Here is a 27977-nt window from a genome sequence, read left to right as displayed (position 1 = left end):
CCTTGCTACTTTATCAGTTTTATTCACTCCTCCTAGAGCTATGACACCAAGATATACTCAATAAATGGATTCAGACTAGTAAAAGGAACGGGACTTGTTTGAAAGTGATAATAATTTTTGAGCTAAAATTGTTTTTTCCTACTAGACATTGGGTCAGTCGGTTACCTTTATTTTTTCACCTTTGCAGCATGAGAAATTAATTTTAGCTGTTGTTGTTAAATACTCTCTTTGTCCCAACTGAATAGTCCTTTTTGACTCAGAATGGTTATTAAGATAGGATAAGGATGAGTTATTTAAAAGAGGGTAATATTGTGAGTTGCTTGGTATTTATTGTAGGTTAGTATATTAATGTTTATAGTGTCTCAAATGGAAAAAGGTTATTATATAGTGTCCCATAAGGAAAAGGATTACGAAAAGGATTACTATGTACTTTGTAGAATACGTATAAATAAGGTTCAATGTAATAAGGTAGTACACATCTTTAATAATATTTTCATGTGCTTTCTCACATGGTAACAGAGCCTTAGTGAGAAAAAACGATGTGCAAAATACCAGCGTCTTCCGAGAAGAAAATTTGAATCACCGTTCATTTTTTGGATGACCTAAGTGGTTGTCCGTGTCAATACCACTTTCTACCAGGGTATTGCAAAAACTAATAATACGATGAGACTCAAAATCTCCGACGCCAAAACCCAAAAAGCCACTCAAATAGAATCTCATCCACACGCCTACCAGAGCTCGGATGTCAGCGGCACATGAGGCCTATTTCAATCACTTATTTTAGCTGTTTTTTCTGCTATTGCCCAATCATTCCAAGCCAATCCCACCACTTTTATACATGCGCAATGCAATTCTGTTTCCGGCGAAATCTGTGTTTTCCGACTTGTCGAAATCAGATTCTTATACAACGGTCGCCTGCCTATTCAAACCTCACTCATCCCTGTTCCAACAAGTTCTGATCGGCACTTCGCTGGAAATAGTCCCGGGAATAGTGATTTCTGGCAATATAGTGATATTTTACCTTCTTTTTTTAACTGATTTTCAGCCACTTTTTTGGTGGTTTCTTCACTATTTTCACCACTTCTTTTTTGCGATTGATATTTTGGCTCCAAAACACGGGAATTGATAACTCAAGTCCTATGATTACTACAGAACCCTTAATGGGAAGTTCAGATTATTTAGTTTGGGCATTCTTTGATTGAGTTGTGCTGCAATGAGTCAAGAGGTGCAAGTGATTAACGTTATTGAGGGAGATGACAAGGCCCAGGCACCGTGTTAGAAGGTTAATGCTCAATTATGTTGCCTACTATGGGGATCTATCAATTCCTAGTTGATGCACTTGTTTCGTCCTTTCCAGACTTGCTATTCTATTTGGGAAAAGGCTCACACTTTACATACTGATGACATATCTCATTTATATGATATGATATCTCGGGTGACAAACTTAATGAAATATGAATTAAATATGTCTACTTACTTAGGAAAAGTACAGCCATTCATGAGAAATTTAAGAAGATCATGCTAGTAACTGCTAGTGTTTAAAAACAACAGAGCAATGGCAAACAATGTTCTAGTTCTTACATCTGTTGGACTTCCTAATGACCTTGATTCAGTATGAGATCAGATTTTGGCTAGTCTTCTTTTTCCTATAGTTTATGAACCAGATTACTTCGCCTTGCCGCACTGCTTAGTCACATAGTAATCTCATCACCAACGATTGACTCCTCTGTTCTCGCATCTCAGGCAATAAAAAATCAGACATCCTAGTCAATGGAGAATTGACAAGGAGGAGGTCGTTTTGGAAGATCTCAACCTAAGGGTAGTTATTGTAATCGGCTTGAACACATTCGTGACATATGTTATTTCTACATGATTGACCAGCCAAGAATGCTCATGTTGCTTAGACTGACACTACAGATAATCAGGGTTAGGGTTACCTTTTATCTGAAGGGGAATATAACGAGTTCCTTCAGTATGAGCAAGTAAGTTGACATCTCCACAAGTAGCCTCAATTGTTCAGCCTGATACTTCTGTTGCTTGTAATTCTTATGCTTGTGTTTCACAGTCTAATACCCTTGGACTGTGGGTCGTGGACTCAGGCGTTAGTAATTATATTTCTGGTAATAAATCGCTTCTGCAAATATTATTCATTCATAATCTCTTTACGTTGTTACCTTACACAAGGGGTTCCAAACAAAAGTAGAAGGAGAGTTGGACAAGCTAATCCCCTATCCTATATCACTCTAAACTTTGTTCTTTAAATCCCTAGTTATCCTTATAATCTTGTATATGTCAGTCGTTTGATTTGTGTTCTAAATTGTGTCATGATATTTCTTTATGATTCTTTTGTTATGCAGGACGGTGGTACAGGAGCAGACAATTGGTGCAGGGCATGAATCACAAGGACTTTACTACCTTACTTCTCTTAACTCCTCCACAACATGTCTAATTATAGATCCTCCAAACGTAATTCAACATCTGACTCTATCCAAGCTACAGAAGAGGGTGCCTAGTTAGTCTAGTCTGTCCACATTAGATTGTGAGTCATGTCAACTTGGAAAACACAGCTCTACCTTCCCACATAGTTCTGAGAGTCCGGCAGAGTCTTTTTTCTTTAGTTCATTCTAATATTTGGGGCAGGGCATGAATCACAAGGACTTTACTACCTTACTTCTCTTAACTCCTCCACAACATGTCTAATTATAGATCCTCCAAACGTAATTCAACATCTGACTCTATCCAAGCTACAGAAGAGGGTGCCTAGTTAGTCTAGTCTGTCCACATTAGATTGTGAGTCATGTCAACTTGGAAAACACAGCTCTACCTTCCCACATAGTTCTGAGAGTCCGGCAGAGTCTTTTTTCTTTAGTTCATTCTAATATTTGGGGTCCTAATAGAGTCAGTTCAACCTTAGGATTTTGTTATTTTGTAAGTTTCATTTATAATTATTCAAGATGTACTTGAATGTTCTTACCGAAAGATCGTTTGGGGTTGTTTTCTTCATTCAAGAGCTTTTGGGATGAAATACAAAATCAATTTGGTGTTTGTAATTTGTACTTTTTGTAGTGATGTCAAAATCCTTGTGAATGAATATATGTAAATATAGTAGGTAGCTTAATTTACTCCAATTGTAATTAGGTATTACTTTCTTTTCTTTTAGGATAAGTAAACATAGTTATTTAAACCCCAATAGCTTCAGGGAATAATCAAGTTGAGTTCTCTTTATTTTCTCTAAAACTTTGTTTCTGCCTTCTGCCTTCGTAATTGAACCCACATTTCAATCAGTCCAGTTTAGTAATCTGCTTCTCATTGATCTTTTCTTTGGATTTAACCGATGATTTTTCGTTCTACAGAAGAAATTGTCTCTTTTCCTCCATTCTCAGTATGATATCAAGTATCTCATGTTCAAGTTCTAGGTAAAATTCTTTTTTCCTTCTCTTGAGGATGCATATTCCTATGTTCAACAGGGAAAGAGTCAACGAGGGATCATGATTTATTCTGCACCAACTGAGAAGTCTGGGTTGGTTGTGTCTAATGAGCAACCAAGGGCAATCACATCTTCTGATAAAGATCATCTGCACTGTGATTATTATGGAAGGCCAAGGCACTCAAAAAAGACATGCTAGAAACTACATGTAAGGCCGACTATAGGTCATGGAGGAAAATGTGTAGGGCCATGAAGGGGTCATGCTAATATTACAGAAAATGTGGAGACATCCAAGGGAAACTACTGCTGGAAAGAAAAAGGCCCAACATCTTCGTTGTCTTTTTAACAAACTTGACTCTTCCAGTGTTGTGAGTTCCAATTATGTGCAAACAGCTACTGCTTTTAATAAGGTTAATTCTTGGATTATTGATTCTCGTGTGAATAGGCACATGAGAAGCTCCTCTAAAGCCTTTCAAAACTGCTCTCCTAGTCCCAAAAAGGGGATTATGTTAAGATAGTCAATGGCTCCAACCCTTGACTGTGGAAATGGTTTAGTCGTTTGTACCCTTGATATTACATTACCATCCATTCTTCATATACCTGAGTTTCATGTTATCGCTTTATCTGTTAGCTCTATTACCAAAGAACTAAACTATAATTTCGAGTTTCCCTAATCTTTGTGTATTTTAAGACCTTTAAACCAAGAAGAAGATTACCACTGGTAGATTGCTTGATTGCTATTCATGATCGATGGGACTCGAGATTTTGGAAGAAATTGGGATGTCAAACAAGAAATAATATGGTGACAGACAGTTGGGGCACCCACCATTTGTTCCTTTAAGAAGTTATATCCTAGTTTGTTTCTAGAACTGAGTTTGACTCTTTGTTTTGTGATACTTGTGAATATGCCAAGCATACTAGAAACTCTTATCTGGTGAGTCATAATAAAGGTATAACTCTTTTTAGGATTCAATATGACGTTTGGGGTCCTACTCAAGCAGTTTCTTTATCTGGTAGTCGATGGTTAGTTACTATTTTGTTCATTGGTGCACTTAGGATGAAATGAGTGTGTTTGTTAAAGGCCAAAAGTGATGTTTTCTCATGTTTTCAGTAATTTCATAAAATGATTTGTACTCGGTTTGAACCTAAGAAAAGATCTTTCAAACTGACAATGACACATAGTATTGGGATAAAACTTTTGGAGATTATTTGGAGTCTTATAGGATAATTCATCAAACTAGTTATCATTATACTAGTGCACAAAATAGAGCTGCTGAAAGGAAAAATAGATATTTGTTAGAAGTGGCAAGATCCATTATGTTTACGATGCATTGACGAAAACCATATTGAGGGATGCCATTTTAGTAGTTGCCTATCTCATCAATAGATGCCTCTAGAAACCCTCTATTTTTGGAGTCCTCTAGAAGCTTTAAAAGGTAGAAACAACAACAACAACAACCCAATGAAATCCCACAACGTGGGTCTGGGGAGGGTAAAGTGTACGCAGACCTTACTCCTACCAAGGTAGGACGGCTGTTTCCGAAAGACCCTCGGCTCAATAAAAGCATAAAAAGAGGTCAGATAAGGCTAAGAATTTCAAAGCGTTATGGGAAAGCAAATAACGAAACTGACACAGATAAAATAGAGTAATCAAAGTACAGAAAGTAATAGATAATAAACGAAATCAGAGCATAGTGCGCTAATGCACCTACTAATAAGGAAGAGTAACGAGACTATGTACTAGCCTTCTACCTTAATGTGGGTCCTCCACACCCTCCTATCTAAGATCATGTCCTCGGTAAGCTGTAACTGCGTCATGTCCTGTCTAATCACCTCTCCCCAATATTTCTTCGGCCTACCCCTACCTCTTTTGAAACCATCCATGGCCAACCTCTCACACCTCCGCACTGGGGCATCTGTGTCTCTCCTCTTCACATGCCCAAACCATCTCAGTCGCATTTCCCGCATCTTGTCTTCCACCGAGGTCACTCCTACCTTGTCCTGAATAGCTTCATTTCTAATCTTGTCGCTCCTGGTATGCCCACACATCCATCTCAACATTCTCATCTCGACAACTTTCATCTTTTGAACGTGAGAGACCTTAACTGGCCAACACTCCGCCCCATATAACATAGCCGGTCTAACCACCACTTTATAGAAAAGTTTTAAAAGGTAAGAATGAAAAAATTATTCCTCCAAAGGTGTTTGGGTATGTCTGCTTTGTTCACACTAGGAACTCTAGGAAACTTGATCCTAGAGCTCTTGAATGTGTCTTTATTGGGTATTCTCAAACACAGAAAGGATACAAATGATAGCATCCTCCTTCCATGAGATTCTTTGTCTGCATGAATATTAACTTTCGACAATCTGAGCCCTATTTCAGTATCACAACATCACCTCTTCAAGGGGAGATTAATAAGGAAGATTAGATGGTTTTCCCTAGCTCCATTGTAGAAATCATTACCACAAGGGAAAGCAAAATTAGAGAAAGAATTCAGGGAGAGACTATAGGGTGTCTGGATAGACTTGATTCACAAACTTACTCACGGAGAAACAGAGTAGAAGCAGAAAAAGAACATATAATTTGCCGAATCCACCTTCTTACTGAGTTATCCACATTTACTAATGAGTTAAATTTGTCTACTGCTCACAGGAAAGAAGTCAACTCTTGCACCAAACATCCTTTATCTAATTTTGTCTCCTCTATTTATTTATGCCCCTCCTATAGAGCCCTGACCTTGTTTATTTCTTCTGTGCCTATTCTCTGGAATTGGAGGGACGCGTTTTCAGATTCTAAATGGAAGTAAGCTATGATTGAAGAAATGGAGGTCTTGTCAAAAAATGAAACTTGGGAACTTGTCACATCACCATCCACCACCAGACAAGAAGTTGATTGGAATGGGTCTTCACGGTAAAACATAAAGCTGATGGTTCCATTGAAAGATTCAAAGCACGATTAGTGGTTAAGGGATTCATTTAGACTTATGTGGAGTATCAAGAGACATTTTCCCCTGTTGAAAAAATGAACAATATTAGAAGTCTTTTGTCTCGTGCGGCTAATCATGATCAGTGTTATCAAAGGCGAAAAGCGCAAAATAGCTCTAAGGTCCATTGGGTCTTTAAGCGCATAGCGCAAATAAAGTGTGGGATTTAATGAAAAAAGGCGCAAAGGGAGAAAAAGATATAAATATATATGTTTAGTCCAAGACCAATAATTATAAACATGAATGACAAATATATGACCAAAGAAATTGAAAAAATGGTATGATAAAGTGAAATATCAATTGTTTAGTGTCACTTCTTCAAAAGAGGCTCATTGGCAAGGAAAAGTATGCCTTAGAACCTTGATGACCATATTGAAGCGCACATAAAGCGAGGCAAAGCACTAAACACGTTTTGAGTCTCGCTTCAAGGCTTAAGCTTGCTTAAAGCGCGCCTTTGACAACACTGATCTTGATTGGGACTTAAAACAGTTTAATGTGAAGAATGCATTTCTTCATTGGGACATGGAACAAGATGTGTACATGGAGAATCCTGGATTTGGTACTGAACAAAGTCAAGGAAAGGTATGGAGACTAAAGAAAGCCTTGTATGTACTGAAGGAATCTCCTACAGTTTGGTTTGACAGACTCTGCAAGGCAAAGATCTCCTTCGGTTACCAGCAAAGCAATGTTGATCACACCCTCATTAAGACATCAAAAGGGTAAACTCACTCTTCTCATAATTTATGTTGATGACATAGTAATGAAAGCACATGACAAGGAGAAGATGACCCGATAGAAGAAGCTGTTGGCACTGGAATTTGGGATCTCAAGGATCTTGATAAACTACAATACTTCTTCGGAACTGGGTTGCTAGATCAAAAAGAGGAATCTTTATTTCTCAAAGAAAGTATCTTCCTGGCCTCTTAAAAGAAACAGGTATGACGGGCAGTGTTATCAAAGGCGAAAAGCGCAAAAAAGCTCTAAGGTCCATTGGGTCTTTAAGCACAGCGCGCAAATAAAGTGTGGGCTTTAATGAAAAAAGGCGCAAAGGGAGAAAAAGATACAAATATATATGTTTAGTTCAAGACCAATAATTATAAACATGAAAGACAAATATATGACCAAAGAAAATTAAAAAAAAAGGAATGATAAAGTGAAATATCAATTGTTTGGTGTCACTTCTTCAAAAAAGGTTCATTGGCAAGGAAAAGTTTTCCTTAGAACCTTGATGACCACACTGAAGCGCACATAAAGCGAGCCGAAGCGCTAAACACGTTTTGAGCCTCACTTTAGGGCTTAAGCGCGCCTTTGACAACATTGATGACGGGTTGCAAACCCGCAAAATCACCAACTGAAAGCAATCATAAATTATGAACAAAATTGGAAGGCACCCTTCAGGGTGGCCCAGTGATTTGGGCTTGGGACTTCCATGTTGAAGGTCTCAAGTTTGAAACCCCTTGCCAACGAAAGCAAGGGGTTTGCCTTCTGGTTCAAGCTCGACACACCGAACTTGCCTAGTGCGGGTTACCTCTCCTATGTGGTATGCGAGCTATTGCATAGGAGCGGGGGATTTACCTTATGCGCACCCAAAAGGATAGCGGTTGTGGGTTTCCCTTGTCATAAAAAGAAAAGGAGAGATATCAAAGGCGGGTTGGAAGACTCAATCTCTATCACACTAGACCAAACATAGTGTATTCAATAAGCTTGGAGAATCAGTTCATACATCATCCCCGAGATCCTCATATGCAAAGTTGTCTTTCACATTTTGCAGTATCTGAAATCTGCTCCATGGAAAGGTCTACCTTTTTTCAGACGCGTTCACCTCCAAATAGAAGCCTTTACAGATGCGGATTGAGCATAATCTCTAGATGACAAAAGATCTACCTATGATTACTATACACTTGTATGAGGAACTTGGTTACTTGGAGAAGCAAAGTGTAATCAGGTGCGGAGGAAGAATATAGAGCTATGGCCAGAGTGTTTAGGGACTTTTGTGGTTACAAAAGCTACTAGAGGAATTGAGATTGTCTGAAAAAGCAAAACTTTCCTTGTATTGTGACAACAACGTTGCCATCAGTGTAAGCTCATAATCAAGTCCAACATGACCGAAGAAAACACGTTGAAATTCATTGATTTCATCAAAGATTTGTTACGAGTGGAGTGTTGAGTTTGTTCCATGTGCCATCAGAAAAATAGCTAGTGAATGTATTTACCAAAGGCCTCAACAAACGGGGCATGTGTGACATCTTTGCATCAAATTGAGGGGGCGTGTTGATGGATTGATTTCCTAGCTAAATTATAATTTATAGGATTAAATTAATATTGTAATTAGATGTAATTGATTGAGTAATATTGTCTTTCCTTATTTAGTCTTCGGATTTATTGTATAAGTACCAATTCTCATGGGATGTAAATTCATCAATAAATACAAAGAAGCTTTTTCTTCTTGAAATCTTCATTTTCACCAAGTCTTTCACTGGTCCTCGAATAAGTTACATTTGTAACAAACTTTTTACATATGTGACTTATACCAGCTTGAGAGAAGTGTTAGACTATAAATATATATAGTGTCCCATAAGGACAAGGATTATTATAGCATCCCATATGAAAAAAATTATTATGTATCGTGTATTATATAACTATGAATAGGGCTCAGCGTAATAAAGATGATACACATCTTAATAATATTTTCCTGTGCTTTCACTCATTGTAGGAACACATAAGGCCTTGTATTACCTTCCATGTTTCTGAAGAAAAGAATAGAGGAAGAAGTGGCAGCGAGAAAATGTAAACATAGCTCAGAGTTCTTGTTACATAAAATGAATTTGAATTTTTCCTTCAAGGGAAGTGAGCAGAGCTAACAGAAATGGAGAATAAGATATTCTTTTTTATTCAGAGGGAATATTTTGCATGCCAGTCTGTTGCATCGCACAATTATAATTTGTCTAGAAACCAAGCAACCTATAGGCACTGAGAATCAGAATTAGAAGTAGGCATACTCCGGATTATAAGCATTATCACGTGCACTAAATTTGCGAACATTTATAAGTGCAGCAGTAACATGCAGGAAAGGAGGCCATCATGGAAAGGATTTATCCTTCAAAAGCAGGGGAAGCAGTTATAACTTCTAACAGCCCGTCAAAATTAAGGTTCTCCAGAGTATACTACTAACAACAATTAACATACCAAATTTTATAATAAGTTGAATTGCATGTACATCTCCAATCCCGGGAACTCCTGCAAAAGAAATAAAAAAAAGGAATATAGTGCCAGTTCTTTCGAAAATAAGTTCTATAAAATGACAGATTCCAATGGAGTACTACCATTAAGCTGAAGCTTATTTGTATCTACTAATAAACTACTTCCTATAAATCCAGTGAGACAGACTTATCCATTGTGTCTTGATATATTAGAAAAATACCAGAATCTGTCCGTAGGCAGAGCACATGTAACTAACAGCACCAATTTTTTATTAAGAGAATCTATACAGCAGCATTCTCAAGTAATGAGATATAGATATGGCATTTGTTTCTCCTCTTCATTTGGACTTTCACGATGAGAATGGAGGTGCCATGAACTTCCCAGTAGAATACTAAAATTTCTCAAAGTCATTTCCATTTTTAAGAACTCACCGCTTTTCTGTATCTCGTCATTGTGTCAGTCATTATTAAACTTTAACCTTCAGAATGCTTAAATAGGCCAGCAATGCTTTTTAAGTCACTCACTCAGACCTCCAATGAAAAAGGACCAAAGTATTTATTTACGGTCTCCTGTTATGGATCTATTTATGGGACGCTGTAAGATGAAATCTGATGTTTTCTTTCTATGACCTATGGTGGTGGTTCGTTAAGAGAGAACCTGCAACCTCTTGAGTTAAAGTACTCAAAAACTGGAATATTTTCTGCTTATCTTTCCATTGAATTCAAACAACTCTAAATACAACATTGGTGGATTAACCACCCACCTAATAACAAGGAAATAACATCCTACTGCCACTGAAATGAGAAATTGGAGGAACAACCTCCTTACTGCTAATAACTGCTACAAAGAAATGCAAAAACACAATTAATAGATAAGTTGTCCTTACTTTGTATAACTGCTACAGAGAAAACAGGAAAACATAATTAATAGCTGCTAAAGTAATCTACTTCTGATTAAATTTTCCATGCGTAAACTGTTGGTAGCCTAAAAGGGTGCGGATATATTTTGCTAATGCTTTTCTTTTGCTCAAGTCCTAAGGTCTTCTGGTGCAACGTTATACTTTGTTGACAGCACTTGCCAGAAAACTTCTGGGTAAGGGCGTTCAGAAATTGGAGGGGCTGAGTGAGTTTAGTTGAGAAAAAAGAGAAGTCCCTGCACAAGCTACCTTTATTTTTAAAAGATAATATTCAATAGGCAGAGCCTAATAACTTGTTTTACTGATTTAATCAGACAGGAAAATAAATCCAATTACGTAGTGTTCAAAATTGGAGTTGGCTAAAATTAGAAAAGCTAATGCTAAACTATGATTTACATCATGCGTTATATGTCTATCTATCTTGTATTTACTTGGTGTTATGTGAGCTTGACTGTACTGGTAACTTAATAAAAGATAGCAATGCATCTCCAGATACAGTGCATCTTCTGACTACCTTTTAATCTTATGAAAAGATTATATAAGGAAGCACAAATGCACCTGGTATGTTATCAGATTTATCACCCATAAGTGAGGTCAAATCAACAAACTGCGAAGGTTTCAGTCCTCCATATTTTCCAGCAAAATCCTCCATTCCAAATGAGACCATCCTGCCAAAAGGCCAGAAGCCAGAAGGGACTTGGTAAATATTTCAGACACGTGTCAGATGACAGAAAAATATACAATTTTGTGATACCCCCATTACCATGTATCTTCCAAGTGAAGAAGATGGAACTCAGAACTATCCATAATGAAACACCAAAAGACATCAAAATCATAGCAAAACTTATGGCAGAGGAGGAAAAGATTATCTGTAGCATTAACTATACCTTATCCTTAAAGATAACAGAACTACATTGTGGTTATATCTCTACCATAATGCTGCCAAAACTTTATGATACGCAAAGCTAGTCCAGGATTCACCTATCTCAGTCAATCATCAAAATCCATGCTGTACTTCCTTCATATGATATATGGGTTCATTAATTTCCCAATCCCCTTTTTGAGGAGATCTCGGGATTCAGAATCCATCCTATCAGCTTCAAAACACTTAGTTCAAGCAAAGTTCCCTGGACAGTTGTAGTGTGAGAAACATCAAAATATGGGAACATTAATAAATTTTCTCATACAGATGAATCAAATTCACCGTATCCGCAAATCCTTAGTCCATCCAATAACTGGAATGTCCCCCTTGTACTGATCAGAGTCACAATGACACTTGTTCATAAACAAATTCTGAAGAACATATATAGTTGATTTTGGGTATAGCAGTAAATTAGCTCTTCAGCAAAGTTGTTATCTCCGACCCTGTTCTAAGAGCATCTTGTAACACCTCGTACTTCCGAACTAAGGGTTGACCCATTCGAAATGACTAACTCAATCCGAACACGGAGAATATGGTTGTGCTCAAGAGTTAAGGTTCAATTTGGATGGGTTATGCGGTGTCGATAAGGATGTAAGATCGTAATTGATGTCGTTCTTGTGTCTAGTTTTCAATGCTTCAAACCATTCATCAATCCGAGCTCGGTACAAAAAGTATTCAATGAGATGGGACAAGTGGTGCATCACCCATCATGTCCAAGTTGGATGCATGGAGGTCACGGCACATTGCTCATTTTGACGTGACGCACGACGCAACGCAATGACCATCGCACCCAAGTTGGACGTAATAGAGGTCACACCGCGACCAAAGAGAATGAGGAGAAAAAATTGATCAAGTGTTGGACGCAACACCCATCGCCAGTGAAGCATGCGACACGTCAAAACCCAGGACCAGTCATTAACTTATAAATATGAACCAATGCGAGTTTTTTTCGAAATTTTACTTCGTTTCTCTAGACCCTGGGACAACTTTTCTCTCCTCTCCTTATCTTCCCACATCAAGTTAAGTCGAGTCTAAGTGTTTCTAAGCTATTCTATCGTTAGTGTATGGATTTCCCACATCAAGTTACATATATTCTAAGTGTTTCTAAGCTATTCTATCGTTAGTGTATGGATTGTTAACGAGAATCATCTCTCGAATCATAGGGTTTCAAGAAAACCCCTCTCAAAGGATTAAAAGTAGATTTTTTGGTGTTCTTCGTCAAAGTTCAGAGTTTCCTTCGAGTAATTTGGAGCAATTAAGAGTAATTTGGAGCAATTAATGTATGTAGGGCTAACTCTTGTCGTGCGGAAGCGTTATTGTTTTTCCCCTCATCGTGTTCTTCATATCCCGTGAATTTCTCCACTATGAGACGAGTTAGGGATTAAATTTCGAAACATTATGTATAGTTCACATATTTCATTATGAATGTCATGAACTCCTTATGATATCCCTAGATTAAAATAATACTCATGTCCCATGAATGTTATTGATTTCACTATGATAATGATGAACAGATGAACATATGATCTTCAAAAAATATGAACATGATGATTTTATGTTATGATAAACATGACGATGAATATGAAATATGATTATGAGCCCTTGAGCAAACTTTTACCACGGAAACATTTTGGGAGGATTATTGTTAACCGAGAAGGCATGAGTTCTTAAGACAAGTGGCCGAAACCGCGGGTGGATTTAAGTGGAGGAAGTGGGCTCATGTGAACCCATGCTCCCTTCCTTAGACTAGGTATAACAGTAGTATTTTTTCGGGTTAAATACTTAAATAAGGGCCTGTGAACACATGCTCATGTGACCTCTTTGGTTTGGCGGTCACTGAGTGCATCTTCAACCTAAAGGTCAATAGATTGATTCTCCATAATTAACTTTTACAAAACATTCTTCCATTTTTTCATTCTTTTCTTTTGTACCTTGGTTACTGTGTGATGGTCAATCCTTTGACTTTTTCATTCCATAATTGCTAGGGACATAATATTTTTCCACTCGGTTACTCCCGCTTTCTATAAATTTTCCCCTTTCTTTCTTTGTCTTCTGACTTGGGTTTCTTACATCTCCGAATATAACAATATACTTTCGTTGATTTTTTACTTCCCACATTTTTCTATTGGACATCTCTTAAAAAGTTATAAATAAGAAATAATGTTGACTAATTTGTCCTTATTTTTACAATAGATGTGTACTTAATTTATGTGTTTTATATGTAATCAATATTGTTTACTTTCAAGAACAATTAATATTAATGACAAAAGAGAAAAAAATAAAGAATTATATCTTATCTATTTTTGATAACAAAGGAAACCTGCAGCCTCTACCCTTTGGGTGCGCACAGGAAAAAAACGCCGCTCCTATGCAATAGCTCACAAACCACACAGGAGAGGTAACCTGCATTACGCAAGCCCGACGCGACGAGCTCGACCCAGAAGGCAAACCCCTTGCTTTCACTGGCAAGGGGTTTCGAACTTGAGACCTCCAACATGGAAGTCCCAAGCCCAATCACTGGGCCACCCCAAAGGGTAATTTTATCTTATCTTTCTAAATGATAAAGTATTTAGGACCAAATATTTTTAATAACCATGACTCTTCTCCTCAAACACTCTTGAAAATCATTATTGATAACGAATTAGGTGTGTTGAAGAATTTTTTTATGGTTTCTTAGTTTGGTATACAAAATGTAAGGTATTTAAAACTTTAAGCACTAATGCTATTATTGATAGTTTTCGAAGTATGAAAATTCATCGAGGGAAATTATAAAATCAATGATAGGTTTTTATAATAATAGTATTAATTATAGTTTGCTCATCAAGTTTTTGTCAATGTAAAAATTTATATAATCAAACTTATAATAATAGTATTAATTATAGTTTGTTCATCAAGGTTTGCTCATCATAAAAATTTATATAAGTAAATCGAAAATCTATCCTAAAGGTGATGGTGCACCTAGGGGTGTCAAATAGGTGGGTTGGGTTGGGTTGAAATTGGAGATACTAAAATGGGTTGAAATAGAAATTGGTTGGGTCATGACCTGCCCAAATTTACTTTGGGCTCATATGGGTTGGGCCCAAATGGGCTAAAAATTAGGTTGGATCATGACCCACCCAATTTGATCCGCTTAATCTCAATAATTTTAGCACATTGTTATTTACCTTTTATAACCTCAATTTTAATTTCAACTCAAGAAAATTAAAAAAATAAGTTACAAATGGATAGATAAATCCTAGAAGATATAAAATAGATAGTAATTCATACCTTCACTATGGGAACACATGGTGGATATGTGGGTTATTTAAGAAAACTCCCATAAAAGGGATACTTTATGAAAATGATGACAACGTTAATTTTATTCTGAGGTATGTGTTCCTTGATTCTCCTCACATTTTATTCATTATGCTTTGGGTTATCCTTTTTCCCTTCATTCATCTTACGTTTCTTCAGTTATGTTTTACATACCGAGTACTATTCCACATGTACTTACGCCATTTCCTTGGGAGCACTACATTTCACAATGCAGGTTCAGACACTCAGGACGACAAGGCTACTCACTAGGTTTCCACCCACTCAGCTATTAGTGAGCCCCACTTGATCTTTGGGAGTAATCTTTATTTATTCAGCTTTGATAGCTTGTTGGTATGTCGGAGCCTTGTCCCAATAAACATTGTTATCCACATTATGCTTAGAGGATTCATATATAGACGAGTCTAGGTGTTCAGTTATACATACTCTATCGGTTTTGATTTTTATGACATGTTTTGAATTTAAAGCAAGATTTATGAATGGAATTCTTTTAATGACTTTATCTTATGAATCTATTTCATCTACTTTATGTACGTTTCAAGTCCTATGTCATGTAGAGCTAGCTCGCTCGGGCAAGTTGAAGGCATTTAGTGTCTGTCAGCCCAGCCCAAGGTTAGGGGCGTGACACATGTCATGAAACCCAAATTTAGCATAATAGCTTCAGCAGTTTAATTAACTACAACATCTACACCAGTTATCCTATACAATCCCAAAGGTAAAAGAAAAGGATGTAGTGCTAAGATATTCATCAAGAAGCAAAGTAATATGAACTGATTCAAGTCTCAACCAGCACAAATTAGTCAACATGATGAAGTGAAGTGAACTAACTCAAATCCACGAGGAGCTATTCGTAGAAGGCGTAATGATGGAGATAGAATCTGGAAAAAATCTTTATCCGGTGAAACAACTCGCACCTGTATAAATAATAGAGCAAGCAACAAACATATCAGCTAGATAACAAATCAGGGTTCTTAAGATGTAACTTGTTAGCAAGAAAAACTGACCACATCGTTCCCTAAACTATAAGAAATGAACTATACGTAAGCTGATGAAATTCCGCAGCCCAAATTTGAGTATATAAACAAATGAGAAAATCAATGTAGAGATTATGAAAACTAAGAAGACATGTCAACGCTGAGAGATTAAGATGAAGTCACGACAAAGTACAGAATACTCATATTACAATTCAATATTTATGTCCAGATGACAGTAATTTTCATTATTAAACACAAAGTGATGTTGGAAAACGAAAAGCTTTTAAGAAGATCAATATACAGGAGAATCCTTTTCAGATTCACTTACTGAAAGGACCTCTTAGCCCACAAATACTTTGAGTACGAAATAACTTTTTACTGGCACTATCAGCTCTCTTCTCCAGCTAGGCAGCAGAGATACAAAAGGCCACTACTGTCCATGTGGCCACCTAACATACCTTTTTTATGTTACAATTATGGGTGTGACTGGTATCAAGGAAAATGATTTTCTAGAAAAAGTTTTCTTGGAGAATAAGTGAGTTTCTTACTTATTTTTTAGTGTTTGGCAAGTAAGCAAGAAAATATTATCCCTAGAGCATTTATATGTTATCTAGCAAAACATTATGGAAGCGGGATGGGATAGGGAGTGGGGGTTCGAGGGTGGCAGGGGTGGGATTGTCAAGGGGTGGGGGTTGGGGGATTAGGTGGGTGGGGAGGAGACAATAAACTTGGAATGCTACTTATGCAACTTGTTTTTCCTACTTCCATCAGGGAAGTCATTTTCCTCATTTTTAAGAAACTTGTTTTTCTAGAGAAAATATTTTCCAAACATAGGAAAATGGGAAAACATTTTTCCTCCCAACCAAACACACACTATATTTCAAATTTGTTTTTGGCCATCAATAGAGCTTCACTGATCACCACTACAATTTTTTACTTTTATTTCAAAGAGCTAAGTACATTTTTCCTCCCTACCAAACACACCCTATATTTCCAATTTGTTTTTGGCCATCAATAGAGTTTCACTGATCACCACTACAATTTTTTACTTTTATTTCAAAGAGCTAAGTACTTTGCTTCTCTATAATAAGATTAGTAAGGATTTACCTAATATCCTGAAAAAGTAAAATTTGTTGTACTTGTATGCTATGTTGGCGATACATGCCTATGGATGGGTGGGTGCACAGAGGCTCTGAGCCATCATGGTAGAGATGGGGTTGCAAGTGAATGGTTTGCAATGGTGATGTTGGCACATCTGCTCCACTCCCAGACAACTGCCATATCCCCATTCACTTTTCACCGGATTTCATCAGTTTTCTCGTAAAAAAATATTTTTTGCTTTCTAACATTTCAAGGAAAAGACAAGCTTGTTGAAGGAAAATGCAAATACTGTAAGACGAGGCCAAGTATTAATTCAGTAAACTAGTCAGAGAAATTCTAAGAAGGCTCAAAATTCTTTTCTTACGCCTAAGCAGTTTTTTTTATTTCTTTATTGTTTTTAAAGTAACAACTTGGATTCTAACAGTTAGGGTTGACATATAAGATGAAAAGATCGAAATGTGTATGAAATTCTTTATGTCTGGTAATTTTGTTCCCACTTAGCAATTAATAAAGATTCTTCATTTACCTTGAATCCAGCACGAACACTCCTAACAGCCAAGGTTCCAATTACATCATCTGCTTCAACACCTGCCACCTGCTGAAGAAACTAATGAACCTAGCATCTCGCAAGCTTAGAGGATTGATCTTTGACCCAGTGCTCGACAAACCTCACCTCAATCACCTTGATAGACATGGCCTTGAGGGAAGCTTTCAAAAATTGAAGTCCTTGAACAATTGTATCAGGTGTGGGAGAACGATTGCTCTTGTAAGAGGGGTACATATTGTGACGAAAATTCAGGCCTATGGAAATTAATCTAGAATATTAAGAATGGAACTATTGACAAGAGAATAATACTTCAAATGATTTTGGCATAAACGTATGACCTAAATTATCAACGTGGTCTGCAATGTTTGTCATTTGTTAATGCCTTTATCCCAAAAAAAAAATACACTAATTTATTAAAGGCACATTTGCACAATTGGAAGTAATATCTCCTATATGTATTACTCAACAGTTGCTACTTTCATTTTCTTTAGAAAAATTACAAATAATGCCAATGCACATGTAATCTTCTTCTCTTTACAAGCCATGCACCATCTATTATATTGCAACAATGAAGTTCATATATAGAAAATCACATCAACTAGCAAACCAGAAGAGAAACCTGCTAGAGAACAAATATCTTCAGTAGAACATTTTCAGAACTGAAATAAACTTGATTATCCTATTGTTTCCAGAAAGAACTTTTACCAACTTGAAGACTTTAAGTTATATATTAACATCAAAAGCTCACTGTTAAAGGTTAGTGCTCAAATTGACATTATGGTGTAGCATACTAAAATGAAATGAATTAATCATCAAGAAGATCAAATAAGAAATTGATATACTTCATTGCAGTACATGTTTTTTTGTATTTTTGATAGGATAATGAAATCCATTGCAGTTTATTTTAGGGACAGTGTCGCACTGGAATAGGCTTGTAATATGTGTTAATCTCATACATAAGATATTGTTCGAATCTCTAAAATCTCTAGCTGCACCAGTAGCAAAAAGAAACCCTTCAACTTGGCTCTCAGTGTAGTAAACTGATGAAAAAGGACAAAAGAAGAAATATAGTGAAACATACCTTTTGCAACAAAATTTTGTTTGGTTGAAAGAGACGTATGGCCAAAGGGAAATCCTGTAAGGATTTGGTTTGACAAGCATTATTAAGAGAAACTCGCTTACTCCCAGTTATTTTTAAAAACTTTAATCAATTATCAATGTTTGTGTAGATCAATGGTATTGCTAGAAAAATTGTATCAATAAATCGATGTGCCAAGGAACTATCTCGAAAAAAAAATTAAAAAAATCCACCTGAATTTCACCAACTGCATACCAATAAAAGATTAACTGTTCAAGACAGAAATTCCGCTGTTACTATAAAGAAATAAGCAAAAAGATATACACACTATTTGCACTTAAACGTCTGCACTTTTTAAGGTTCAGCTACTTGCCAGACCAATTTCTGAGGTTCCACTTTATATGTAAACTCTGAAAGTTATTGCACCTTATCATCATTATCAATCTTTTTAAAGCATATTTAAGTGTTATCATTGATCTTTACCGAAAAGAAAAGTGAGTACTGGATCTAGTTGATTTAAAAGCCAAACGAAAAGTGTTTACAACAACAACATCATCTAGTGCCCACAAGTGGGATGTGAGGAGGGTAGGATGTAGACAGACCTTACCGCTATCTTTATGGGATAGAGAGGTTGTTTCTGATAGACCCTCAGCTCAAAAGAAATGCAACCAACACGGGATTGTAAGAACAATAAAATAGCAAGATACAGGACATCGCCCCAAAACAGATATACTCGCCTGAATCTGACACGGCGGAAAAAATGACCTCCGATGCTCGAAATATGGAGACTGGACAGGTAGGCTCGGGAATTGACGGGAAAACACTAAACAAGAGAGACTCTAAAAAAGAATAAGTTGGTAGTGGCTTTACAAGCCGGCGCGTGACAGTTATTCATGGCTAGTGTCGGACCTTCTGGTGGAGCGTGGCGATGTGTCTGGGCTTGTTTCTAATAGTGGTTGGTCGGGGTATTAGTCATTTCACGACGATGATAAAGAATGTTCAGACGCAAACAACTTCAAGTGAGAGAAAATTCGACCTCTCTTTTCAGAAAAAGAACCCTAGTGTTATGAGGGAGAAAAATTCACCTCAAAAGGTAGCAATGGCCCTAATACTACGAAGATTTGGGAAAGAAAATTCTATTTTTCTATTTCTGAATACATATATTCAACATCCCATGAGAAGGGATACTTATACAATAAGTCATATGACAAATTAAGAAAAGAGAATAAATACAATTTAATACAACGGAATTAATATTCTGATCATCTATAATTAAGTTAATCAATCAAAGCACAATGACATAAGAATGTGTTGACTTGTCCCAACAATAACTTATGAAGAAAATTTTAAGAAAACAAAAATAAAAGGAAACTGAGGCAATAATTCCAACAGCGGCTTGAAGAGCTTTGCTTTCCATTTAACATAGAGCACAATATTAGAAAAATAAAAATAACAAGTAAAAAAGTGAAAATCATGTCTTTCCTTTATCCCGATATAAGGGAATGACAAGACAGAAAATTTGATCTGAATTTAGGGCTCATTTGCACGTATGAACTAGTTTTTCAAACTCGGAAAACTCAATTTCAAGTAGAAGTGAAAAATTGACTACAATGTATATACAAATAGCTTTTAGAGAAAAAAACAAGTTGAAAATTTTTTCCCTCACAAACCTTCTAACATTTTTTTAAGTAAAATGAATGTTCAACCACAAATACGCTTTTTTTCAATTTAAATTCAAATACTACTTTTTCTAAATATCAACAAATTCATGTTGAAATGCCTACTTAGTCACACATTCTAAATAACATACTACTTTTAATAAATAAAAATTACTATGATTCTAAATATACTGATTTAACAAGTGAATTAACAAGAAAGAATTGTGTCATAATAAAATGAGATAAAGCAAGGAACACACATATCAAAATTACATATGCCCCGTCTAATCAAAGAGTCACATGCATAGAACGATGGCAATGCAATAAGAGAAACTCTATCAAAAGGTTGTAAGTATTGGAAATTTGTACGAAAAACAAAGAGCGTGGTCACAAAAGCTAAACACATAATGACAACAAACTGAGAGTGGTAAAAGAGAAAGAAATGGTACAACAACAACTCTTACCGTCATGATCAAAAACAACCTGCAAAGAATACAACTAAAGTCAGAGCATGAGACAATATTTGTCACAACAAATGCAAAAAAGAAAGAAACTGATCAAAGAAATTGTACAAAAGAAGTCAAATGAAGAAGATATTATGAAGACTACCATTCGGTGACAAAAACTATTAATTGTCCATAAACCAAATAAGTTCAACTTCAAATAGATATTCTATGACGAGACTAGGAGAAAATGGACATTCCATCCATTTATATTTTGGGTTCTACAATGATACCAATATTTGAAATTCATTTGTTTTATTCTTTGGACACTAGGATAATGGCAATTAAGCTAGTCGTTGGAAGGCTTACTTTGAGCACTATTAGTGGATACCAAACGGGTTTTGAAGAGGATGTCAAGAAGCGCTCTTGGGGGGATTTGGACAAGGTTATGAGAGGTATACCGACAATCGAGAAGCTATTCGTAGTAGGAGATTTCAATGGTCACATCAAGACGTCTGCTAGGGGTCATGACGATGTGCATGAAGGTTTTGATTTCGGGGATAGAAATTAAGATTTTGCAAAACCAACTACAAATTTGAGTTTCCTAAAGAAGGAAGACCACTTGATTACTTCCCGTAGCTAAACTACTTACTCGTTAGGAAGGGTGATAGAGCTATGTACAAGGACTGCAAGGTTATCTCGAGAGAGAACCTTTCAACCCAACATAAGCTCTTGGTGGTGAATTTGGAGATCAAGAGGAAGAAGAGAACCTGGCCAAGGATTAGATGGGGTGACTTGACTTCTGCCAGAGCTCAAAATAAGGGGGAGAAGTATGTGGGATAGGACAGCTAGTTGCACCAGGGAAGTTGCAAGAAAGGTGTGGAGAGTTTCGAGGGGTAACTTTGGGGGTTGTTGAGGAGATAGGTGGTGGAATGGTGAAGTCCAACGAAAAATGAAAGAAAAGAAGGCAGCTTACGCGAAGTTGGTGAAGAACAACGACGAGGAGGATAAACAAGCGAATACGGAAAGGTATAAAAGTGGTAAAGAAGGAGGCGAAGTTGGCATTTACGACAGCAAAGACGACAACTTTTGAACGTTTGTGTGAAGAAGTAAAGGGACAAAGGCAGGAATAAGAAGTTGTATAGGCTATGCGAGAGAGAGGAAGGTCCAAGATCTGGACCAAATAAAGTGCATCAAAGATGAGGGAGGCAAAGTTTTGGTGAAGGAGACACTTATTGGCTAGAGATAGCAAGCATACTTCCCAAACCTCTTGAACGTAGAGAGGGACAGAGGCATTATGCTAGGAGCGTGGAGCACTCTGATAGACAGCTAGATTCTGGGTGTTGTAGGTGTATAAAGGTTGAATAGATTAAGGTTATTATTCATAGGATGAGCAAGAGAAGAGTAACCGCGCCAGACAAGATTCAACTGGAGTTTTGGAAAAGCATAGGCAGGTTAGGTTTGGAGTGGTTAACTAGGTTGTTAATTGTTACTTTAAAGACAACAATGCTGCTAGAAGAACGGAGGTGGAGTACGATGATCCCATTGTACTAAAAAAAGAAAGATGTTCAGAATTCCAAGACATTCCTCTCAAGGCTGATGAACATTCTCCCGTAGTCATTCGGTGATTTTACAATGTAGAAATAGATGATTAATTGTCTCTGCTATCTCACCACAGAGAAAGCATGTGGCGCATAACGTGATCTTTCTTTTTGCCAGATTCTCCTTAGTAAGAACAACCTCTCTTAAGATAAGATCCCATCCTTAGCCTGTTTTAAGTTCTGCAACAGTCTTATGTTGATGAAGTACTAAGCTAAATATGTCGGGAAAATTCTCTGGTCTACCTCTCCCAAGATGCTAAGAGCCTGTTTGGCTTGACTTTTGGCTTATTTATATAATTTTAGTTTAAAATCGTGTGCTTATAAGCACTTATGTAATTTACCAAAACACAAAAAAGTGCTTAAAGGAACTTAAATTAAGCCAATCCACACAGGCTCTAAATTGCCTTCAACTAGAACACAATATCGAGAGGTAAAGCATCTATCAAAAGGGAATCCTGCCTAGTCAGCATCCATGTACCAAACAATTTTCTCATATTGTGGATCCTTATACAGTAAACCTTTTCCTAGAGAGGATTTTATATACCAAATGCTCGGAGAAGTTATTGAAACCATTGTTTTCGTGTGAATGTGTGGTTGAACATTCTAGTTTACTACTATGTCTATCTCAATTTTATGTTGTGGTGGTTAATTGGGCATGGAGTTAAGAACAAAAAGACTTTTAAAATTTGTGGTCTAAAACAATCCACAGACATTTGTGTGGCTATAAAATATCTCATTCAAGGACTATTAACATTCTAAATATATATATATATATCATCAAGGGTAAAATAGGATGTATAAAATCATATTATTTCTAAATACAGAATGGTGTCCTTTTTTTGTACAACCTTAAAAGGAAAATGCGACATAAAATGGGACAGAGGAAGCTATTGTTGTTTCTCCCCATATACTTGATATGAACCACATGTCAATACTTCGTAGAATGAAGTAATAAGTGTTGTGTGTTTTAATTATTAAATGGACCCATTATTCTTCCTTGTGGCGATGTGTAGATCCATAATAAGAGTATTTGTATGAAGGGCTTTTGTTTGAAATCATGTTGGCTAAAATAACAACCACCGCAAAAATCTAGCCTATTGCCACTGATCTAGTCTGAACTAAATGTCATTCTCCACGATAGAAGCAACCAAAAGAAAAGAGGAAGGAGAGAGAAAGAAAGAAAAGGGCATGGAAGAGAGAAGATCTCTGGTGTTCTAAGGTCACCGAAGAGAGAAACCCCAAGGCCTAGAAGGGACCCTAGGGGATTGTCTTGGGAAAAGTGCCTGAGAGCATTTTATTTTCAAAACTTGTCTTGATGACCTGATATGTTCTCATACTTTGACTTGTTGGTAATGTGTATTTTAAGATGAACACTATGCCTTCATGATCTAGTCTGAACACCTCTAGTAAAGAATTAAAGTTCTTGTTTATTTGTTTAACCTAAAACCCAAAATGCACAAAAAGCTATTTACGACAAGTTGATAATAATAAAATCAAATTTGAGTAATTTTTTTAGAAGGCATTAAAGTGGCAGCAACACCACCAATTATACAGTATAGACCAGTGTTTTAAAAGGCAGAGGCGGGGCGTTTTACTTAGCATGGGGCGAGGCGTAAGCCCCATGAATCTTTAAATTTTAACTTATAATATAGTAAAATAGTGTAATAACTAAAAAAAAATATAAAACTTATATTAATAATTTTAAAAAATTAAAACAATATATGATCAAAGAACTCATAGAAAACAAAACTTCTAACATGATTTTATAAGTATGAATAATGCAATATAATAAAAGTTAAATCAACTCTAACATCTTAGCATTCAAGCAATAAAAAAAATTATAATTTATTAAAATATATTACTATCATACGATGCAATTTACCTCACTAAAAAAATAATCAATAAACTTCATCAATATTATAATATTTTTTTTGGAAAAGATAACTTGTATTATGAACAAAGGAATACTCCAAAAGTATTCTAGTAATACTTACAGCAAAATTACAAAGGGAGAGGTGACCCTACCAGTGCTTCATAAATAATCTAGAATACTAGGAATATCCTCTTCTTCTTGAGGATATTCGTGTTTTTACACAAAAAAAAGAGAAGGACTAAACAGTTAATCTTCAGTTTCTGCAGAGAGCATCTCTTGTTTTTGAAGCACCTCTGGTTCCTTTCCATCCATATAGTCCACCAAATGCATGCTGGGACAATCTTCCATCTCTCCTTGTGTCCTGACTGATTTCCATCTCTGCTCCAGTAAGTTAAAGCCTTTTTGATGCTCCTTGGCATAGCCATAACTTCATAGTTTCTCTACAATGTAGAAAGAGTTGGTTTATTGTCTCAAACTCACATTCACAAAAGAGCACCTAGAGCAAATTTGAAAACCTCTTTTCATAAAGTTGTCCTGGGTGAGTGTGGCCTGTTTGGCTAGTAGCCAAGTGAAGCATGCTACCTTGAAGGGTACCTTGACTTTCCAGATCATCTTCCAGAGCCAGCCACCACACTGTGAGACTGATCTCTGTGATCTCTTGTAAGCTGAACCAACTGAAAATCTGCCTTGCTTGTCTGGTAGCCAAAATAGAGTGTCCTCATTGGAGTTTAAATCTTTGTATTTCTCCAGAGTATTGAGTAGTTCAGCCACTTTGTTAATCTCCCAGTCGTTCAAGTGTCTCCTAAACCTGAGATCCCACCCCTGATTGTGTCTCATTTCTCTGATTGTGGATACCTTTTGAACGGTCAGATTGAACAGGACAGGATACTTGTTCTTCAAAATCTCATGTCCAACCTACACATCTTCCTAAAATAGTGTTTTTTCCCCATTTCCTACCTTTATTTTACATCTGTTAGCAAAACTGATCCACTGACTTCTGGTAGACCTCCATACTCCAGTCCCATAAGGTTGTGTGGGCATGTAGATAGTCCATTTGTTCTCCATTCCAAACCTAGCCTTGATTGTCTCGTTCCACAGTGCTTGTTCCTGTGATGCAAATCTCCATAGCCATTTCATCAGAAGGCTCTGATTCTGCAGCTTAAGATTCCTTATCCCTAGACCCCGTTCTTTTTTGCTTTGAAGAACTAGATCCCACTTTACAAGATGAAATTTGTGATCATTAGGATCACAGTTCCCTTACCACAAAAAATTTCTCCTAATGGCATCCATTCTGTCAATCACATTTGCAGGCATTGGGAAAATTGACATCATGTATGTAGGCATGGCATCCAACACACTGTTGATGAGTGTAACTCTTCCACCTAAAGACAAATATTTGCTTTTCCAATTCACTAGCTTCTTCTCATATTTCTCTAGAACATTGTTCCATATGCCTTTTGACTTGCTCTTATCCCCCAAAGGCATACCAAGGTACACTCTAGGAAGTTCTCCTATCTCCCCCCTCCCCTCAGAATATTTGCTAACACATTTATGTTGGACACCTTATTAACTGGGTAAATGACGTTTTTCCCCCAGTTAATGTGTAATCCTGGGATGGCTTCAAACAATATCAAGACAATTCTTAAATACTTTAGTTGAGAGATCTCTGCATCACAAAAAATCACGGTGACATTAACATATTGTAAATGTGATATGGCCAGACCCTATCTATCATTCATGTTGGCACTGTTATCCATCCTTTCATTTGAGTTGTCCTGAGCATGTCATTTAGTCCTTCCATTGCCAGAAAAAGGAGAAAAGGGGATAGAGGGTCCCCTTGTCTCAATCCTCTATGAGATGGGAAGAATCCTGAAGGAGATCCATTTATCAGAATGGAAAACTTCACAGTCGAGATGCAGAATTTAATCCATTTTTCACCAAAACCCATATTCTCCAAAGTTTCTGATCTTGGGTGCATTTATGTGCCCAATAGCAAATAAAACCCATAATTCATAGTCAAGTTGAGAGCAAATTCCTAGAATTTAGTTCATATCTCAGAATATTTGTGTATTGTTGTAACCAACCAACATGATTAGACACTTTCAGGGCTAATTGAGAAAGAATGGACATTCAAAACATGATCGGATTGAAAGTGGAGCTTAAAGGAGAAGTTGGGAACAAATGTGAAGAAAATGCATCATATTGGAGTGTGTCCGCGTCGCGCACTAAGCTTCAGTAATTGACTTCCAACACTTGGAATTTATTCGACATAACAGGATGGTGCGCGCCAGGTCCGCGTGGTTCTGGATAGAACAAATTTCACCAAAGAAGATAATGCAAAATTGCACTAAGCTGAAACAATTCCGCGTCGCAGACTTCAGTGCAGTTACTTTAACTCCACATTTTAGGTGTTATAAATAGCACCTTTACATATTTTATTATAGATCTAGATCAGATTGTCGGATTTGGACTAAAGGAGACGAAGGGAGAACTACTTTTTGGTGATATTTCTTCTTCTCTTTCAATTGAATTCAAGTTTTTATGTCATTAATGGTTTATGTGATTATGTTACAAACTATGAGTGGCTAAATCCCCTTGTTCTTGGGTTGTAGCCACAAGATGACGGTTTAAATCTTATTTGCTTTGGTGGAAAATGGATTTTGTATTTGATTACTCCTATATTCTTGTTTTTATTGTTTTAATGCTTGATCACCATTAGAATAAATTGTTGTCTACCCGGAACTCGAAAGACGGAAAGGAGATAGAACGCTAGAATATAAGGAGCATGTTTGTTCTAGAATTGCCTAGGATAATGCATGTATAAGATGCCTGTGACACATACCTATACACCATGTTTGGTTACTAAGCAGGATGATAGGTTTAATGCATTTTTGTTGGTTCATGCTTATCCCCGCTCAATGATGTAGTTAGGCTATCAACAAAAGTAGGCAATTAGAGGTCGGTAATTGTAAAATCAACCTTGTAAATCAGTAATCTAAAGACCCATTGAATACCAAAGTAAAGAATGTTAGACCGGAAATCTATAAGTGCAACAACCCTTGGACTCTCCCTTAAATCGATCAAATCTCTCTAATATCTTTAAATCATTTCCTTATGTCGTTTTTAATATAATCGTTTTAGATATAAACGAACTCATATTTTTGCAACACGCATGAATAATTTAATTCATTGAAAAGCAAACCAAAGCCTAATTAAACTTTCCTGTGGGTTCGATATCCGACTCTTAAAAGAGTCACTATATTACTTTTGAGACCGCGTACACTTGTGTGTGTGTTTGGACGCAACATCTTCTAGAGGAATCCCCAGCGAAGGTGGTCGTAGGCTTTTTCAATATCTAACTTACATAGGATACCTGGGACCTTGCTGATCTTTCTAACATCCATACACTCATTTGCAATCAAAATTGCATCCATGATCTGTCTGCCTTGTATAAAGGCCAATTGTTAAGCATCCACCAGCTTGGAGACTACTTTTTTAAGCCTTTCAGTCAGAACTTTTGATAGGATCTTGTAAATGCTTCCTATTAGGCTTATAGGTCTGAAGTCCTTCAACTCCTTTGCCCCTATCTTTTTTGGGATTAGTGCTATGAAGGTCGCATTGAAACTTTTTACAAAAAAGCTCGAGCATGGAAGTTCTGCACTACTGCAACTACTTCTTTACTGACCACATCCCAATAGGTTATGAAGAACGCCATGGTGTAACCATCGGGGCCAGGTGCTTTATCCCTTGCACATGCCATAACACAGTCTTTTATTTCCTTTTCGCTAAACTGTTCTTGTACAATGATGTTTTCCATCTCGTTCACCATAGTACCAGATCTGGCATTGAATTGGGGTCTCCATCTTTCTATTTCAGCATATAAGTTCTGATAGAATTTAATGATTTCTTCTTTGATCGTTGTTGGTTCCCAGTGCATTCT

At 36.7% G+C, this 27977-nt stretch overlaps 1 protein-coding gene across 4 annotated transcripts in view; it reads right to left on the bottom strand.

The window, feature by feature from the left end:
• Positions 1-27977, bottom strand: part of LOC129870405 (uncharacterized) — a 45331-nt gene that overhangs the window by 6831 nt on the left and 10523 nt on the right. For 3 of the 4 annotated variants that reach the window (XR_008762081.1, XR_008762082.1, XM_055945185.1), the window contains exons 5-11: positions 20585-20603; positions 18466-18519; positions 17511-17638; positions 17364-17435; positions 15591-15676; positions 11087-11196; positions 9598-9648 (exon numbers count right to left, since the gene is read on the bottom strand). Coding sequence is in view for 2 of the 4 variants with exons in the window: in XM_055945185.1 (XP_055801160.1) it covers positions 9598-9648; positions 11087-11196; positions 15591-15676; positions 17364-17435; positions 17511-17638; positions 18466-18519; positions 20585-20603 (520 nt within the window). In the remaining 2 variants the exon portion in view is untranslated. The remainder of the gene's footprint in view (positions 1-9597; positions 9649-11086; positions 11197-15590; positions 15677-17363; positions 17436-17510; positions 17639-18465; positions 18520-20584; positions 20604-27977) is intronic. The other variant, XM_055945186.1, reaches the window with a different exon arrangement.

The sequence above is a fragment of the Solanum dulcamara genome, chromosome 10 (assembly GCF_947179165.1).
Source record: "Solanum dulcamara chromosome 10, daSolDulc1.2, whole genome shotgun sequence".
Lineage (NCBI taxonomy): Eukaryota > Viridiplantae > Streptophyta > Magnoliopsida > Solanales > Solanaceae > Solanum > Solanum dulcamara.
Note: the sequence above shows the minus strand (reverse complement) of the source record. Positions and strands in the feature narration are given on the sequence as shown.